Here is a 20,112-nt window from a genome sequence, read left to right as displayed (position 1 = left end):
GGTAAAGACGGCCTGTTATGACGAAGCACTTAAACAATAGTTCCAAGAACGCATGAATAAGCCTTGTAATCATAATTATGCTTGTTACACTTGTTTTCGTCAATGGGTTTCTTCATTAAGCAGCTCCAAAATTATAATTGTTCATGGTCACAACGGAAGAACCCAAATACTGCATCGACTGCTACACAAAAAGACTCTAGCAGAAGGACGGATTCTATTATTGCATTTTCACGTTTTCGACACGTACGGCTTTTTATACAAGAGTAAGCTGACATAAATGAATACATGAATGACGACGATAGCCTAATCTAGATAGCAAGATAAACAGTAATAATGTCTCGCCTCGCATGACTGTTTACGTAAAATTCTCTAAAGCAACACAGGAAACGAACAATCCAGTGACACTCATGAGTTCCAGTACATAATGTAGAGATCTCATAATGTGCCACGTGTACCAAGTACATTATTTGCATACGCACGTAAGGCTATAAAGAGTAAAATTGGGAGCGTCGCAATGTGTTGACATTGTGATGGAGCTTTCGCATTTTGTGAGCTTCTGGTTTGCACATGCACGTAACATGGGGCGAATTAAAAATGCAGTCCTGACAATTAACCAGTGCGCTCATATATGCAGTGATACTCTATGTACACAAAAGATGGAGCTTTTTTCCAGATTCGACAACCACTTGAGAGTTGATACATTGCTCAACAATTTGCATTAAACCTTTAGAAGGCCATGTGCACAGATGCGTAACATTGCAACATCCGTATATCTGCATTCATTAAAAATTCTAGCAATGAGCAAAACCTGAGCAAATGTTGCCATTCATCATTATCGCCATCGTCATCACCTATTTTTTGTGCACTGTGGATAGAAGACCACTTTCAGCGATGTCCAATTAACCTTCCTTCCATCGCCCGACTCCATGGATCCTGTACCTGTTAATTTCACGATCTAATAAATTGATCTTATATTATGCCGCTTTCGACAGCATTTTCTTTGGCGAGTACCCATTCTCGCACTAGAATGCGCCACTGGCTGTATGCCCTGCCCGGGGCCTGCCCAACTCCATTTATTTGTATTAATCTAAACTAGAATATCCCGCTACTCGGCACAGTGGCTTAGTGGCTGTGGCGTTGTGCAGCTGAGGACGCGGGTTTGGTTCCCGACCATTGCGGCTGCACTTCGGTTGGGGCACAATGCAAATGCACTAGTGCACCATGCTTTGCATTTTTTTACGTTAAAGAACCACAGGCAGTAAACATTAAAGCCAAGTCCCGCACTACGGTGTCCTTCATAATCCAATTTACAGTTCTAGGAGGTTCATTCTCAACTTTATTTAAGAATATACTGCCGTACACACTGTCACCTTCCTGTCTTCTAACGTTACTGTCACATTCTTTTTTCGAAGGCAGTCGCGCGATGCTCAATTTCCTCTCTCAACATTTTTCGTCATCCTACAAGATTCGGCCACATTGGTTAACGCTGGAATAATGCAGTGATCAAAAACTGTTTTTTGGAGGATATCGGCAAGCTGCCGTCACTACTTCTGAATGCCTGTCATATGCGTTCAAATTCATCTGTACTTTTTTGGAATTTTTTTTTTTCGTGATACTAGTCACCTCTGCCTCCATGGTGTAGATAAATGCGTTGCTTTGCTGTTTCAAGGCGATGGCTACTAATCACAAAAACCACTTTTCTTGTGGCGCCACTGAATTTAGTTTCAAGCATATTATTCTACTGAGATATTCTTAAACTATGCTGTTTCTGGCCGCTATCATGTTTGTAAGACATCTCCAGTGTCGTTGAACACAGCAATGTCATCTGAAAACTGCAGGTCTTTGAGGTATTGTTTATTAACGCTTACGCCTAACCATTATCAACCTAGGATACTTTCTGACAAACATGCAGTCTCTAATAACGGAGAGATTATTTCTCCGTGGCTGGCACCATTTTTAACCGGCATTCGTTGATCGATACTGTCGTTGTTATACCGTCGAGTTGTGTTCGACTTCTGGTAACACCATGGACAACTGACCTCCATGTGATACTTACACCTCGCGGATCTTTTGAGCTGAAAAATAATTTTGTTTATCTTAGAAACATGTCCTTCTTTAAATCTCGCCACCTTCTCTGTTACTTCAGGAAGGAGAGCACATTTCTCATTTCGAAGTTTATCAAAGTTTACCTCGAAGTTTATCGAAGTTTATCTCCAAATTTATCGAAGTTTTGTCATGTCGAAGTTTATGCGGAAGACATCCAAAATATTTAGCAGCTCAAATTTGTCTCTCATTTTTTTCTTCTATTAAAATGCAATCTTGTTGCTATTTATAATGCACTTCTCCCACCGCATTTTATATAAATTTCTACGGGCAAGCTAAGCAAAAAAATAAAAGATGATCCAATGCACATGTTGGAATATGTGAAGCGATGCATTAGTAAAGCGTGGATAATTGAAAGCTTTACAACTAACCGCGATGCATATAATTTTGTTTAAATACATCCAATTCATTACGCGTGCAGTCTCATGCGATGTTTAGGTCCACCCAACATAAAAATAATAACTTAATTTTTTATGTCTATGCAAATAATTATTTACAAGCTATGCCGAAATAAAAACGCTAAATCAGGTGGACACAGAATGTGAGACGCCTACGCAGCGATGTCATGAGGACGTAGGCGCTGCATAATACTTGTCGAGGAAGGCATGGTGATGACAGGTGTGTGGCCCAGTCAAGTAGGACACCTATTCAGCAACATTTAAGGATTATGTAACACTTGAAGAAACAAGTCCACTTGTCGAAACGTAGGCTCCTGCTTTCACCTTGTTCTAATTTTGCTCATCGTCTTCTGTCACCGTGGAACATACCCATTCTGGAGGATTGGCCTAGACACACATCCTATGACACATACCGAATGGCTGAATCAATGAAGATTAGGTAAATCGAAAAATCCGCTGAATATTATTATGCTTTATTATATTAACAGGCTGGTGTGCTTTAGAGATGCCTCTGAGCCGACATGCATGTACAGGTATTGTGCAGGAATTTATTGTTTTCTTGCGCAGAAGAAAGGATCGCCTACTTGCACTACTTCATCCGAAAGCATACAAGCCCGTTCGCTGCTACTTTTATTCGCAGCACATATAACCTTCCTATATAATACTGACAAACATATCCGCCGAGATACTGACCGGCCAAGCAGGCAGCGCCCAGAAGCCACGCCAAACTTTGGAAAGTATAGGCAAATAAAGCTTCGCTTTAAAATCACGCTCTTGTTAGATTTATTGTACGCTGCAATGCTTTTCTAGAAGCGAAAGTCTTCGCCGGTGATTCGCAATCATTCGTGCACTAGAACAGCTCTAAAGCTCACCGTTATACGACCGCAGAGAATCGTAATGGTGATCAACACGACGCTACTGAGAAAACAAACAACTGCTACGAATGTAACGCTTTCTAACCTTAAGTACTCAAATTTAACGTCTTATTAAGCACCTGACGGTGGTGCTTCACGTGAAGACATCTTCCTCTGCATGCAATTAAAGTACGTGAAGGGCTAGTGATGCCAGCTCCTTATTGCGAATAAAGTTTAAGTAAGATGGGCCTCATGTTATCACGCGTTTTGTGTTATTTATGTTCTGAACCAATTTAGTGCATTTACGTTACCAGACTTCCTTTTTTGTTCTTGTTAGCCGTTTTTTTTGTTTAGTGCGGGCTCATATTTAGTATATCTTTGCTCCAGCGCATCTTAAAGGTTATGTATTAAAAATTATCTTGCCTCTCATATCCCCCTGATTCATTCACCTAAATAACGGCTGCTTTCACGTAGAGACAACAACTAAGCATGTTATCTTGTTGCTCCTGTTTTCTGTATTGCTAGTACACTTCAACGGTACATAAACGTCGAGGGCCAAGTTTTTAGAAACAGCCGTTTCGTTGCATCTAGTACGCTGGCACAACGCGTGAAAGAAAGTCAAAGTAAAAGAATAGCGAAAGTATATATGTACAAATTTTATGGAAGTCGGTAAAAATGTCTGTATACTTCATCAACTGCCTTGTCTTGAATTTAGGGCTCTTAAGCAACTTTTTGGGGAGATCCTATCTATGAGTTCAGACGGCGTTTGCATATTGGGCATATTTCATGACCTGTACAAGTAAGGAATACCTTCTGCCCTTTCTCTAATCTATGTGGTTCTGATCGGAAGCACCAATTAGCTGCTAGAAATGCAGAGTTAATAAGGGGGCTGACAGATGGAGTACCACACCATAGAGGTTTAACTGAAGGCATGTGGGGAAATGCGCGCTATTTACGTAACAACCTAAGAAGGCCCCGAGAATCTAATTTTTTTGTTAACAACGCAAGATAGCAGTGGTCGTTGCGCTTCAATGAACAAAACGAAAAAGAACAAGAAAATATATTACCTACCCCCAGATGTACCTATAGTCGCTAGGAACAAAGATAACAGAGAACTCTCGAGTCCGACTACGCGGCTATACTTCTGATGTAGCGTGTTAATTTGATCTATGGAAGGTGGCTGGCACTGTCTATGTACACAGATTAGAACAGTACATCTAAAGGAGCGCTTGTTGTTCCGGCCTTTCACGTTAGCAGATAGGGACGCCATGTCTGCTGCGAGCTTTTGAAATTTTGAATGTTTACAGTAAGCGGGTTGAGCGGGGGGAACTAATTACCAATATTATTTCTTATGTATGTGATATTTAGGACATGTTCGCGGCTTAAATTGCGCCGGCCAATGCTTTGCGTACAGTCCACTGGAGAATAGGGGTTAAGTCTTGAGGGCTTTAGCCCGGAGTCTGCCGTCATTTGCAACAACTGCCTGCCTCTGGCTCGCACCATGACAAAAGAACGCGCGCTCTCTATCCGTGTCCACAGCAACTGCATATACACGTCCTTCATCGCTTGCCCTGTTTATTTCCAGTCTTGTTTATTTCCTTGTATGACGAAGAACTCGTACCGCGTGTTGCTTTGCCTAGTTGCCCTCATTTCTTCCAGGTGGCGACGTTGTCTCCGGTGAGCTGGTTTCCGATGTTTGCTGCCGCCAGACTGTGCTCCTTTCCTGCCAACGACCGGTTCGTCATAGGAAGAAAAAAGTGCGGTCTCGGGTAGTTTCCTGGCCTTAAGCGCAACGAGTGGAATGGGCTAAGGAGTGTTTGGAGTTTCGCGTGCCACGTTCGTCAGTCAGTCCGCACATCAGTCAGTTGTGGCCGCGTTCGCTTGGGAACAGTGCAGCCTTAGCGATAAGCGCGGAGATCCACGCCTGGATGGGGACATATCTGATGGCGTGCTTCAACTTTCACGTTTGGATTCGGGTTACGAAAAAGTTTGCATCTCGAAAAAAAAAAAGGAAAACATAGCTATCGTGCCCGCCGCGGATACTATGCGGTTTTGACGGCCTCTACGAAGTGCGAGGTTGCAAGTTCGAATCGTGGTCACGGCAACCTCATTCACATAGAAGCAGCGTACCTGCATAGATATCTTATGGTGCAGTTAGAGATGGTCAGCTGCTCAAAATTGTTTCGAAAGCATTGTGCTACAGCGCTTCGCATAGCACAGCTGTTGATGTGGGCTATTGAATCCAATAAGTTCTGATATTGCTATTGAAAGTTAATTAGTGGGGAAAATGAATCCTCCTAGACAAAGAGCGTTGTAGCAGCGACACGGGTACACTTCGTTGATTTCACTAATCACTGAACAATCGCATGGATAATTTGTGTACTATAATACGTCTTCTTAGTTTTCCAAGGTCCATGGTCACAGATCTTTTAACAGTGCACAGTAATGCACTGCAATTGAACGTTTTTTTCTCCTGCACCTCTTGTTGGCAGCTGTAACGTAAGGATTTGGTAAAAGTCTGAAATAGATTATGCAAGAAAATAATTTCTCTAAATTTTATCTTGACGGGTGAGGAAATGAGGCACGTCAATGCTAGGGAACGGGTCCGGAGTGTAATAATCGTCAGTTTGAACTCTATGCGAATTTGGCCCTAGTGCTTTAGAACCTATATTTACTTTTTATGTTGACGTTGTATCACTTTCTTTAGTCAGTCTTAGCCAGCCTATATTTTTTTACGTACTGTCTCTGTCTTTTCTTTATTGTTTCTTTTAGCCACCCAATTTTTTATAAGTACTGTTTATCTAAGAGAGAAGGAGCGGTGGGTATCCCCAAATATGCTAACCCCTCCTGCCCGCACATTTAATAAAGAACAACATCCCATCTTTCGCATAATCCAGACGAAAACATGAGTGATGTCAAATACTTGTGTCAAGACGGGTGCAGTGTCAGCATGTTATGCCAGCGACTAGAGGGATAACCTGCCTTGAAGCAAGAATATTCGTATATCAACAAAGAACATTGTACTTACGATTCTTGAAGGGTCGACATAGGGAATACCATTTGATATTAATATTCGAGCCAGTTGGGAAATGATAGTGTGATTCGCTATGCCAATAAACTTACTGAAGCAACAAACAGCGGGTGAACACAAATTTTAATAGGACACTGCGTTCACAATGCTGATTTTGTTCCAACGACGTTGCAGATATATCTCTTAAATGCCGACAAATAATGTGATGAGCTTACATTTTTTTAGATGAACAAGATGAGCCTGGTGGCTAGAGTTCCCCAATATTTAGGTTCCCTGAGAGCGGTGCTAATGAACAGTTAGGAATCCCAGTGCTTATATTAGCTGCTTATAATACAAACGAAAGAATTTTGCATCCTGAAGCGCGTGTATGTTCTGGGTTCATGTGTTTGACAAAATTGCATGACACTATGTAAACAGGTCTCACTAGTCCTACTTTAATAAAATATCTTTAATAGCGCAAGTACATGGGAAGAAAAACACAAAGAAAGGCAGAACTCTCTGTCTTCCATTGCGTTTTTTTTCTTTCCAGGTATTCCGCTATAAAATTATTTTACCACGGTATACCAACAGGCCCAAATCGCTGCGGTTGTGTCTACTTTGATGTAGTTACTTTACAGTGCTAAAAAATAACTTAAAAGATGTCTGTGTCGAGAAGTGGGGCTTATACAAATGCAAGATGTGTGTCACACACAGAATGATACATAAGCAAGAAAATGAGCGGCAATGTGGTCGCTTCAACAGAAGTTGGTCTTCACCCAGTGCTGCATTTTCATCACGCCCTGTCAAGACCAATGATGCTTGCGGAAAAACAGTGCTGATGGTGCCCACAGATTACGATTAGATAAATAAAAACATGCATTGAGTGTGCAAACTGTATGCTTGAGAGATAACAAGATCACGGACAACTTTTGTTGCGATGTGCCCAGTTACTTAGATATTCCATATATATATACTTTTTCATATATCTGTACAGTGTCATGGCACTACATGCGATGCATGTTCACAGCACACAACACACTGTCTCGAGAGCCCAAGCGGTCGTCTACGGAACGAAATAAGTGGTATTTTTTGTAGCAGCTGAGATATAGATGCTTTCTTGCATTGGTGAAGCCCAGAAGTAAGGATAGGATTTCATCGTGTGAAGCACTGACTACCACTAGCAACTATAGGAGAAGACACACCGGACAAGAGCGACAGATCCCAACGTCATAGATTATCTGAGAGACAGCACACTTGTAACATGTTTCTGATTAGATGCCAGAGACTTCTATTACAACATATCCTCGAAGGCGGCTGTTCAGGCTGTTGAGGACGACAATGACTTGCGGCCAGTCGTCCTTATTTGGCGGGTCCTTTCGTGGATGCTAGTTGTGCAAAGCGCATTACAAGGTGAACGAACACCAAACAACAGAATTTCTCGTTATACTTTAGGATAGGGCTTCACTTCATCAAATCAAAGGGCAGTGCTCGCATTTTGTTCGTTCGTTTATTAACTGCACACAGATGGGAAGGTAGGCTACATTAGAGCCGGTAATTTATAAAGACTTGGGAAATTGTGACGACCCATTTACGTACACATTATTACTGCACTCTACATAAGCGGACTAGTTGCCGGGCTTCCAGCATAAAGTTAGACGTGAGCCAAAAAACAAAGAAATCTAGCACACTGATACGAACGGCTATACTTCACAGTGTGGTGCTGCGTCACAGCCTAGCTTAGTTAACTACGAATCCTGTAATTCCGCAACTCCGCACTCGGGCGGAAACGGCGGCAATGTGACGCACACGGGGCAACGCGAAACAGGAAAGACGTGGTGTCCTACTTATTTTTCTCTCATGCTTTTATTTATGCTAAATATAAATTTCAGTGCCAGTACGTGTCGTTGGGTTTGCGTGTTGAAATTTCAGACTTTCAAGCTCTTGTGGGAGAAAACATTTCACCCTTTTGGATATATCGTTACATATCTAGACCTCCGACATTTTCGTCGGATGAGATCGCAAACAGCACACACTCTTTTGCGATCTCACGTTCACAGTGAGACTGCTGCAGTTGCTTACGCGAAAACAAGATGACACATGACTTTCGAAGTACAACTGGTTTCTGTGTAACGCGCTCATGCTTTGAAAAGTAGGCGCTTCCAAAAATGCCTGAATAAGAATCTGTAATCACTGGTGTGAGGAAAAGGCACTGAACATTTGTAAAACTGTTTTAGACGTTGCCGAAAATGTAGCTTTTTATGCAGGACCACAATATGTCTGCCGCTGGGTACACACCCTTCTCATACTTCCCGTGTAGTTTTCGTGTAAGCAGCCATGATAAAAAAAGTAGAACACTCAGCGCATATAATACGAGCAAGTTCAAATTTTCAGACAGTGAATTGAGCCCACGTGGTAGATAACAGGCTAACAGAATAACAATGAATAGCTAACAGTCTTAAAGATAGTCATTCATGACATTTGACATCATGCTTTCACAAGTAAAACAATAACAACTAGGAATGACAAAGGTAAATCTCCTATCAAAGACAAACGAGATTGAGTCATACCTGATGCACGGCACCTCACATGAACAAGACATGGACTTTTCAAGTGCACGCAGGCGACATTTTAAGGAGTGACAATTCTTGGATTTGTCGAAATTCTAAACACGCTGCAATATTTTGTTTTCTTGTTATGTACAAGATAATGATGTAAATATATCTGCACTATTATTGTAAATATTTCTATATAATTTCTGACAGGTACATAACATATTTATTTGTAATATATATATATATATATATATATATAATCTGGAATGATCTCTGGCTGGAGATGTCATGAAGATGCAATCATACAATGTACGCATATCACTGAAACCTCTCCAGTCAGAGCCCACTCATTAGCTATCACAAGAGTGCAATGATATTTGCTATGGTCATCGATGCTTGCTGTAGCAGGCCTTATGGAACACATCTTCATTCGTAAGGACGCACCTTGCCCCAAAATTCACATGCAGGCTGAAGCAAACGCTTCTTGACCACGTTTCCCTCCCGCCGAAGGTCTAGGTACTGCTCTTCGTCATTGAATTTCGGCCAGCTGGTGTTGTCGAGGACTTTTGGCACTCTGGAAGGCAAAGAAGGAAAGATAACACAAAAATGTTAATCCTGCAAACATCGAGTTGGTCATTTTTTTTCTCAAGATGTATAATGCGATAAGGATCACAACTTCTGGTATAGCTACGTCGCGCTGATTACAAATATTGCTGCAAATGCGCCAATGACGCTGTCGCTGGAGAAAGATAAAGCGAGCGGAATGTGCATTAAGATAGTGCGCGTAAAACGAAGGTGCGTCAATGAAAATTATGTGCGAGGTTTTCGACATATGCACGCGACATACACAAGGCTGAATTGATGCATTTATTACTGCACAAAAATGCATTTATCTACGAACCAAGTGCATAGCAAATTGAATTCTCATGCAGATGAGGCTAACCTGGTGACTAAATCGATCCATAGATATGTAGCATAATAATCGACCTGCATGGCGATCGCTAGAGGTCTTATGAAAAATGTGCAACTTATGATAACGTGTAAATGACTACAGAAATGACGGCTGTTTGGAAGCGTCAAATTTATTTTAAACCAGCCTTTAATTTTGTCGACAGGCAAAACTAAAATAAAGATAGGTGCAATTTTGCAGATAATATCCCTAGAATGGCACGAGGTTCGGCACTGAGGTAAAATTGCTCTCTCAGCCTAAAACGGCTTAAGTGTTACAAAGCTGAGAAAAATAAGCGCAAGTTGGTCGCGTGATTAGTCTTGCTATTTGCGTATGTGCGATGCTTCCTCATAGTAAACATGTCGCTCATACACTACTGGAATATTACTACATTTGCTTTTATGATGGGGTTGCAATAGTGGTTGAATACGTTCACGCGAGACAAATACGTGAAAACTCCAGGTTGTGAATCTAAGTACTGAGATATTTCTGCATACTTTGCATTGACAATCGTCGATCACCGGTAATTTCACGAAATTAGTGCGTTATTGAATATAGGTTAGTGGATAGCTACACATTGAAGGTCATTAACAAATAACATATTTCCGGTGTATTGCCCGCGTACCATCCGATGGCATTGGTGTGTCCATTCTACGCTACGAGGTGACTACGCAGTGCACCGGCTACATGTATTCCTCGTGGTTACCAACTGAAGAGTAAATGTACCATGACTTATGGCAACAGCGTGGTTGTCATGCAAGGTACGCCGGAAATGCGTTGTCTCTGGTTTCCCATTAAAAGTTCACTGAAAAGAAGCTCAGCGTGTTAATGCAATGCGGTCGTTGCATTCGCAAAATTTACAATTTCAACTAGTTGCCGGACCATCAGTAAATTAGAACGAAGCCTTACCCTGTGTGACTGAAGGTGGACAATATGTGTATGAAGTTTTCTGTAGCTTTGATGTCATCTGTGGTGGCGTTCTTAGCCAATTTGAGACCAGAGCCAAGGCTGAAGAAGATGTCGTCTCCGTGCGTTGGTCGCGTCCACTCTGGCCAGTCAACGAAAGACGCCTGCTGTGACCATTGGTACATGTAAACCGACCTATCTGTGCGGAGGAACCTCTTCGCGAAACCCAGCGTCGGACAGCCGAACTGCATGTCTCCGATTAGCGAGGAACCAATGTAGACGGGCTCTCTGCCTTGGGTAACATTCACGCCGTTGAAGTAGTACTTGATGATAGGGTCCGGGTCGACCTCCATGGTCGAGGTGATGAGAGCTTTGATGAGAAATATCATCTCTCCGCTCATCACGTCTTCGATGGAGTTCATGTCGCGAAGCTTGTTGAACAAGAAGTAGAGAAAAAGGTCGCCTTCTGATTCGCAGATGCCGGCCAGGAGCTCGTCGGCGTTGACGATTCCGCGTTTCAGTGCGGTCGCAGGTTTTTCGGGCAGCATCTCCTCGCCGAAAACGGGGAAGAACGAGTCCAAGCCGCCGGCGTTGAAGCTCTCTGTGGCGTTCAAAATGTCCATGAAAGGCTTCGACTTGAGACACTTGACAACGTCTTCAGCGCTGTTCTTGGCCTCACCTCCGTCGCAACCTAGCGCTCTGCTAAGCAGGTAAGCTCTGAAAAGCCCCTGCTTCTGATCGCTCACCACAGCGGCGGTGAATGGGCTGCCGCTCTGCATTACGGCACGCTTGAACAGGCCCTTGCTCTTGGGCGATATCAACTGCATGCCAACTGCAATGGAGCCCGCACTTTCACCCATCAGCGTCACCCTGGAGGGGTCACCACCGAATGCGCGTATGTTATTCCTAACCCACTTGAGTGCTAGAAGCTGGTCGTAGAGCCCCATGTTTCCCGGAGCGTCTTCGATATCCATGTAGAGAAATCCGAAAGCGCCCAACCTGTAACCGACGGCGACCGTGATGACGTTGCCTCTCACTGCCAGCTCAGATGTGTCCATGGCTCCGATAGAGATGCCGCCGTAGGAGAAGCCACCACCTGGCAGGTAGACGATCACGGGTAGCAAGCTGGAGTCGTTCCTGGTCGGAACGAACACGTTCACGTATAGACAATCTTCGGACACAGGATCCGAGGCCCTAATAAGAAAGAAATTGTTGATTCGAACGGGCATCTGAGGGCAGAGTGGTGGCTGCGAGGTAGCGTTGTAAACACCCTTCCATGGCATCTTCGGCACTGGTTTTTTGAAGCGAAGCTCTCCAACCGGCGGCTCCGCGAAGGGAATGCCTAGGTAGGCACGCACTGACCCTGTCGTCGTGGGAACATCGACACCCCGCACAGCGCCAGTGATGGTCTGAACAACGTCGTCGCTTGCTTCTTGAGCACTTATGGCTGCCAAGGAGGCTAACATAAAGCCCACCAGCAGCATGGTGGCCCTCATTCTGCAAGAATGATTACATTAGGAATCGTTATTTGCATGCCCGAAAGGAGACCAGCATAAAAGTGATGGCAAGGATAAAGCACCCCTACATACCCAAGACATTTCCGACAAACACAGACGCTCAAAGCAGTGACACCTGAAGAAACTGACAGGTAATGAAGGAGGTGACACTTTTTTAGAGAGTGCTGAGTCCTTCAAAAACACAGCGCAGGTATATTGTAAGGAACTTAGAATTCTTAAGGTGCCCGTGTAGGATGAAAAATAAAGAGCACAGCAACCGCGAACAGACCAGTGTGTTGTGGTTGACCGTCATGTTTGAGTTCATGCGGTCGGGTGTAATTTATGGCCAGCAATATTGAAGCTCACCCACATGCCGTGGTACTATTGTAAGGCTTCCATAATGTCGACTTAATAAAGCACACGGGTCTCTTAAATCTGAATGCCATGTAATCGGCCGTGTGTTACTCATTAAAAAAATATATATTTCTCAGTGCTGAATCTGATGTGCTGTCGCGCTGCATAACGCGCACACTGTATTTATGTAATTTCTTGCGCAAGAGCTCCTGCATATTTTTGTGGCTGCTTTAGAATAATAAAAAACCGCCATATATTGAGTTCTCGCTTATCTTTCTTTGATGCCTTGATTTCTCGTTTCATTCTTTCTAATTTGCCACTATAGGATAAAGACATTATCGAGGCTGTGTGATGCTAAATAGTGCTCCTTAAACAACAGAAAGCTCCTACGCTTTTATCTTTTGAGATTTTTTGTCTATTCTTGGTTCGCCGTAGCAGTGTCGAAACCTGCGAACCAAATGACACACCCCTCTGAAACAAGCATATGAATGGAAATGGTCATAAGCAAACATAGGCGTTCTGAGGAAAAAGTTGAGCCCTCCTACCATGCACTTGGCACAATCGCTGCAAACCAGTCTCACATTCGAAGAAAGAAGAAAATAGACACTGGAAATACGTACCCCTTAAATATATCAAAGGGTCTACGTAGGAGCTAAGGTGGCAAGTGTAATCACTGCAATGAAGGTCGGAAGGACAGCGAAAGCTCGCAAAAAAGCTAAAGTAAATCGTTGTTGTCAAAGAGAAACGAGCATTAGTGAATACTCTAGTCATGTATTGTTTAAAGGATTTAAATTAATACTGCAATACAAGCTAAAGTTATCGTACCATCCGTCCCATCAGATCGGATCCGATGATTATTTGTGTGCCACATGTTTAGGAGGTCATGAAATGGATGTGGCATTGGTGTTCTCTCTCAAAAAATAGTACGTATACGTGGCTGTGTGCAAGGTAACCTTTTCAGCGACAGATGCACCAGCCCACTTGGTGTTACCTCACTACTAGGGATCTCTAACACATTGCGTGGAAAGATTGCGATGGCCAAGCGCACACAAATGAAGAAAATTAAAGGTGCCGAAGGGCTTCCCGCGCAAGACGGCCGGCAAAGATAACGCACGTTGAAGTAAAGTATTAGGGAAAACTAAGGTGGTTTGACCACGCACTGACAAGCTATGGATAATAATACATAGAGAAGAAAGTATCCGACCACTTATTCGTTTAGATATTTTATTGCCATGTAGAAGATTCTCGTGAATTCTTAACCAGAAAGGCACATGCTCTCAGAGGTAATGGCTTTTATACCGACGTACGTGGCGAAATATACGTGGCGACACCCATTAAGCATCTGAGGCGGCAGCTGTATGCATTGAGCACGGTAGTCGTTACACAAATAGTGGACTTTGCTACCTGCGTGACGACAGGACGCAGTATTTACTACAACACTTGCAGTGTTTGACAGCAGTCGAAGACCTTGGGGGCGAGACACGTATTCCTGCCCGCAACCTTCGATTTATTAGTTTTGTACATGGCGACTAGTTAATTTCTCGACTATTAATGAGGAGCAATATTTGGATCTATCCCAGATTTTATTTTTACGGCGTGGGGTATAGTATAGTTCGATTCTTGCCGAATATTTAGTAGCTGTGAGCGCAACTCTGTACTGTGGGATCAAACAATAATTTCAGACATGAAAAATGTACATGGCGCCTTGAATGTAGCTATAATTGTTTACCTTAAGTACCTCTAAATATACTTCTAAATGGTGTACTGTTCGTTTGAATAGGTACCTCTAAAACAGACAGACCTTTTAATTGAATTGTGCATGGTATTCAACGGCTTCATTGATATTATTTTATTTCTTATATTTAGAATGTGCTATTCTTGTGCAACTGGGTATGTACCACTAGGTATGTGCCTATTTTTCTTTCAGAATGCGTACGTGTCACCGTGACACAAGAGGTTTAAAATCCGTAAGTGTATACTTGAACGGACTCTAGAGAGATAAATAATTTCCCCTGTATTAGTAAATAACCCTCCTGCAATACCACAAACACCACTCTTACCGCGGGAAGACACTTGGCACTAAGCCAGAAAAGGTGTGAAAACGAAATACGGGTGGCGATGCCGCCTCGAGGTTGCCGAATCATCTCACCAAGCCGTCAGGAAATTTGACGGCATCTGCTGAGTCCTACGTACTTCTTTATTAGTAAAAATGGACTACATTGTGTTTTGAGGGAGCCAGGAAATGAACATGGCAAGCCTTGGGAACGTTCACTGAGCCAACGCAGTCTAAACATGAAAAAATAATTTAAAATCCGTGTCGTGACACTGACGTACCAGCGTTGGTGTCCCGGCAGGAAGTTAAAAAAATGGAACTTTGACCTTCATTAGCTGTTCTAGCAGTCAACCTATTATGGTGAGATTAACGACAACAGAGCTGTCTAACAATACTTTAGCCTACACTGCTATAGTGCTTTACTTTAGTGTGCCTTTAAAGATGTGTACCCATACTGTGTACCAATGCACATATCACCCCCATACGATCGCCAGCGAAATGCCCTGCACAGCTGCTTGGACGAGCTGGAAAGGCGCACTTCATCTGTACAAAGGGTTCTTGATCCATGTTAATGCCCAGACAAAGACGTGCTGTCACAACTGTTCGGGGCTTTCTAAGAAATAGTGATTCTATGCAGTCTTATTGAAATACGACTCTTCGTGCATCGTGAATTTACTCAGTACCGGACTTAGTACATGTTTATGTGAACCTGGACTATTTTGTGTGTGCTTTATTTTGCACTCTTTTCTTTTGTTTTATGCCCTGGCTCTACAGATAAAGATCATTACGGTAACGCATGCTGTGACTGGACGTTGGCATGTCGCCGATACAGCACGCTCTGACGATGTATATTGCAGCAGGCGACGCTCGAGTGAAGTAATGCTCACTTCCTCCTCATTTTTTCCTTATTGCTTCTTTTCCTTTTTCATTCTGTTTGTTTCTCTTTTTCTTACATTCTTTTGTCGCTTGAGTTTGTTTTCGGTGGTTGAGGTAGTCGGTGCTTCGGTGGCCTATGTTCACATGGTCTCGTCATTTAATAACCATCGACAAGCATCATATATCGGCGACTCTTATCGCATATGACTCTTAGCGCTTGTCATGTTTTCACGTGTGTTACTTTTGCTTTCTTGTTTGCGCTGAAAACACTCGATCACACATCGCCTTCGCACTCGTGATATCGCCGCGTCAGAGTCTCACGCTGTGCATCCGCATGACCTGTTGCTTAAATTTTGGCATAGCTTGTGAACAGTTTGCTGCTCGAACATAACTATTGCAAGAGGTTAATGACGTGACATGTGCGGCGCAAAAACATAACGCTTCTTCGCCAGAATGCAACTAATTAGTCGTCAAGCCATTGCAGCCGTCGTCATACTATTGTCGTCACCGTCATCGTTACCTTTCTGCTGTAGTCCCACATACGTTTTTGTCACAAACACACTTGCGTGACACATACACAGTCCCCTGTACTCGCATCACACATGGTTCGCACATCTGCTTGCTCTTTGTTGAAGCCCAAATTATGATGGGAAACCAGCTCCCTGAAAACTGTTGCATCCAACATCGACTCCCACAGTGCATAATGCCTACATTTTTTTTCCTTTTCCGCTGGTTCAGTTTGAAATTACCATTTCGTGGTGTATCAAATCTTTTCTTGTTGCTTTCCCCCACAAAAACAAACTTTTTGCTCTGCCTGCGAGACACGCGTGAATGCTGAAGTTCTCATAGTCACCGTCAGGCCCACTCAACATAGACTGCGAGCACTTCAAAATATTTCACAGTGTTTATCGTGTTAGGCTGTCAGCTGGTTACTTGTGCTCCACTTCTGTTGAATTTTCTTCTGGATTCGTGTTGACATTTATTATCTTTGAAACACTTGTCACAAGAGAGAGGATCCCGCATCGAAAACGCTCGGAGTGAAGCGGAAAAGCGCATCATGCTTTAAGCAAACTGTGCTTTTCGTGAGAGGCAGGTAGCACCTGCTATTACAATCATATAATTTAGTTGCAACCGCATAAAGAAAAAAAAAACAGGAAATCAATGCAATGGAAATGTACGAAAAATTAGTTGTTATGTTTTAATCGAAACGTACGAATAAGTAAATCGAAATTAACGTGGACGAAAATACAAGTTGCCGCAGATGGGAGCTGAAAGAACATCTTAAGCTTACGCGCGCAATTTATTATTAATTAAGCTACAGCTGTGGCCACCTTCTTCAGCGTCTTCTTGAGTATTTGTGTATGCGTACATGTTTGACTCCGGCAGTGTTAGCTAGCGCTCATTGCGAGAATGGCGGCGAATGTTCAACATTCCCATGTTCCAACTTTAGATCTTGTGCCCGTGGATGTGGAACATAGCAGCAGGGGGGATGTTAGAGTGTATCTCCTAATTCTGTAGATACGACTCCAGACGTGTCAGCGCCATCCTTTCGGCCTCCATACCTAGGTCTTGGCAATAAGACGATAGGACGCCACTTCTAGGGTTGATTTGTGTGGTTTGAGCAGCGGGTTGGGTCGGCTGGACTTTCGTGCAGCTGCAACCACTCTCACGCCATGAATTGTCACAAAACTCCAGATAAGCATGCGGGCTGTTTGACCGAGGTCTCCAGGAGCTACATACGTAATCCCGTCAGACCCACGCCATGAGGATGGTTCGCACCAAGCCATCACCATTTGCAACTCCTCGATTTAAAACATTCTCCATACTAGGTTCCCACAAGAGTGGAACGTCATGCAGGTCAGGTCCAGTGAATGAGGATGGTTGACCAGCAAGTCTCGAACAGATATCCTCCGCTACATCAATCTTTCAATCACTTCGGTGTGGAGCCCACGTGATTTATGAGGTGGCAATGTTGTTCAGAGCAATACAGAGTAATGGTACAAGAGCATCAAGAGATTCAACGGCTTAAGGAAGGCGCGACGTATAGAGGAGACTGCGTAGTATTAACGTGCTGCAGTCTTTAAAGTGGAAGTCTTTCTGTAAGTTGCATTGCCACCACAAACCTCTGTCCCACATATGGAGAAGGGTGCGCTGTCTTCGAACATCGCCACAAGAGGCACAAGCTTAACGGAGCATTGCATGCATAGAATGACCCACATAATACGCTACAAGTTAAAAACAATTATATTTGTTCTAGCGAAACAACGTAAAAATGGGGTTCGCGGTGCAAGACTCATTTTATCTGCCGGTCGTCGCACGCTGGTGACACGGTCCCACACTGTATACAGGATTTGGGGTAAGAACTCAGCTAATAGCCAGGCCTGGAGCGTAATATTTATTTCGGATAACCATCTCTGCCGCGCAGAGGAGCCACCCTTTCTGTGAGATCACGACTTAGTTGCATGCTGGTGGGTTGAGATGTGGGCGGGGGGTGGGTAGAAGTATAGGAGGCTGTACGTGCCGTTTCGACCGTCAGCGCGCTTAATTTAGCGTCATTGTTGTTACTGGAGGAAGGAGGAAGGAAGTGTAGGCGGAGTGGGCCCGGTGGGGGCTTGTTTCCGGATGCACTGATGTACGGTGCCAGTTCGCACGGAGAGTGGAAGCGAGCCTCGGCGCATTTCAAAAATACATCGGACCTAAATCAGACCCGCTCGGAGGGAGGCAACCTGGCCAGCCTAAAGGACAAAGCCGAAGCGGCCAAACTCTTCCGCTTCATTCCGCACGATTACCATCGGGCGGAACACGACTCCTTGCCTGCCATGAAGTGGTGTCGGCAAAACGATACTCGGCAGTCGCGCTGCCTTCGAATGTGACCGACTTTTCCGGGAGCTGAGGAACCGATGGCACTGCTATCTATGCAGAGTTATTATTTATTCGGCCTCTCTTTGACTGGCTGTCATGTAAGCTGACATCTTTTTATGAACGGAGATGCTCGCCGCTTGAACTGACAACTAAATGAAGAAAAAGGAAACAATAAAGGAGTCTGTCCGAAATTGGTAGTGATGGCTACTTAATTTTACTCACGAAGTAATATCGTTAAGTCACAAAGGAAGAAAGTAAGGACTGTAGCACCATAGCAAGAAAGTAAAGACCGTACTAAGAAATTCCTTATTAGGTCTGCTGCTTTCTTTATGCACAATCTATATAGCAAGATTGCAATTACCAGCTGTATGAGAATGAAACAATGGGTCCTAATACCCTGGTTGCCGCAAGAGTGGCAGAAATAGCAGTAGTACGTGGCAGACCTGAAGATATATTTTTTTTTGCTTCATCATAACCATCATCCTCATCAACCTATCTTAAGTCCACTGCAGTATGACGGCCTCTCCCTCCGATCTCCAAGTACCCCTGCGGTGCGCCAACCGATTGCAACTTGCGCCTGCGGATTTCTTAATTTCATCACCCCACCTAGTCTTTTGCCGTCCTCGACTGCGTTTCTCTTCTCGTGGCACACACTCTGTAACCCTGATGGTCTACCGGTTATCTAACCTACGCATTACATGACCTGCCCAGCTCCATTTCTTTCTCTTAATGTCGATTAGAATTTTTGCTTTTGCTTGTGCAGGGTAGCCAATGGGAACTGCCTCTGGTTAACCGCCCTGCCTTTCTATGCATTATCTTTCCTCTCTCTCTCTCTTTGCTTGCAAATCCTCAAAGACAGGCTCCATGTACGACACCAAGAATAGATTGGCTATTATCACAGCGTAATATCATATGATATAAGACGCCTCTATGAGAGTACATGAGAAGTTAATGTCTGGTAGTCAAGTGCTTGAGGATAACTTGTTCAATGAATATTCACAGTTGGCAACTGCGATGTTTTGGATTCCCTCCTGATTCACAGGAGGCGACACACGCACAATTAACACATTGGACGGCACTATTCGGGCAATCTACCCACGATATCCGTGCCATGCGCTGCGTATTTAACAGATAACTGACACTTTCCCGGCTCATCGCGACCAGAAAAACCGTAAAGATCCCTGAAACGACAAAAGTTCAGTTGTTTGTCCTTCGACTTGGTGAATGGTTGCAATTATCATCCTTGAATAAGCTGATATCTGTACCTTGCGATATATTCATACACGATCAGCAATACGACCATTGACTTCAAAGGGTTTGAAGAATGTTACCCAATTGCCTTCGGAAGAAAGTGCTAAGGCGCAGCCATTGTCCAGTCGTCGTGCATTTCTCCTTTTAGAATTTGACAAAGCGAGTAGCCATCTGTCCCTTTGATAAACTACTTCTAAGCTAATGTCATCTACAACACTAGCACGAAGATAAAGCAAATTACACCGAAAAAAAAAGAAGGGTCACCTGGGACGGCTCCCTCGATCACTTCGAAAAGCGTGCAGTTTTCTCAGATTGCCCGTTACTCCCCGCACGTTGCCTCCACAAGTGAATTATGTCGCAGCATATTCGCTCATATTTTACAATTGACCCAACAAGGCCTGCTATTGAATTGCGATGTAGAAGTGACCCAATTATAGTCCCTAAATAC

The 20,112-nt window shown here is 43.6% G+C and overlaps 1 protein-coding gene across 9 annotated transcripts in view; it reads right to left on the bottom strand.

Moving 5' to 3' along the window:
• Positions 1-20,112, bottom strand: part of LOC135899961 (acetylcholinesterase-like) — a 478,426-nt gene that overhangs the window by 229 nt on the left and 458,085 nt on the right. For all 9 annotated transcript variants that reach the window (XM_065429357.2, XM_065429350.1, XM_065429356.1 and 6 more), the window contains 2 exons: positions 10,776-12,269; positions 9,362-9,491 (listed from right to left, as the gene is read on the bottom strand). In XM_065429357.2, the coding sequence (XP_065285429.1) occupies positions 9,362-9,491; positions 10,776-12,268 (1,623 nt within the window). In that variant the 5' untranslated portion in view covers position 12,269. The remainder of the gene's footprint in view (positions 1-9,361; positions 9,492-10,775; positions 12,270-20,112) is intronic.

This window comes from Dermacentor albipictus, chromosome 4 (assembly GCF_038994185.2).
Source record: "Dermacentor albipictus isolate Rhodes 1998 colony chromosome 4, USDA_Dalb.pri_finalv2, whole genome shotgun sequence".
Lineage (NCBI taxonomy): Eukaryota > Metazoa > Arthropoda > Arachnida > Ixodida > Ixodidae > Dermacentor > Dermacentor albipictus.
The sequence above is the reverse complement of the archived record's forward strand: the minus strand, read 5'-3'. Positions and strand labels throughout refer to the sequence as shown.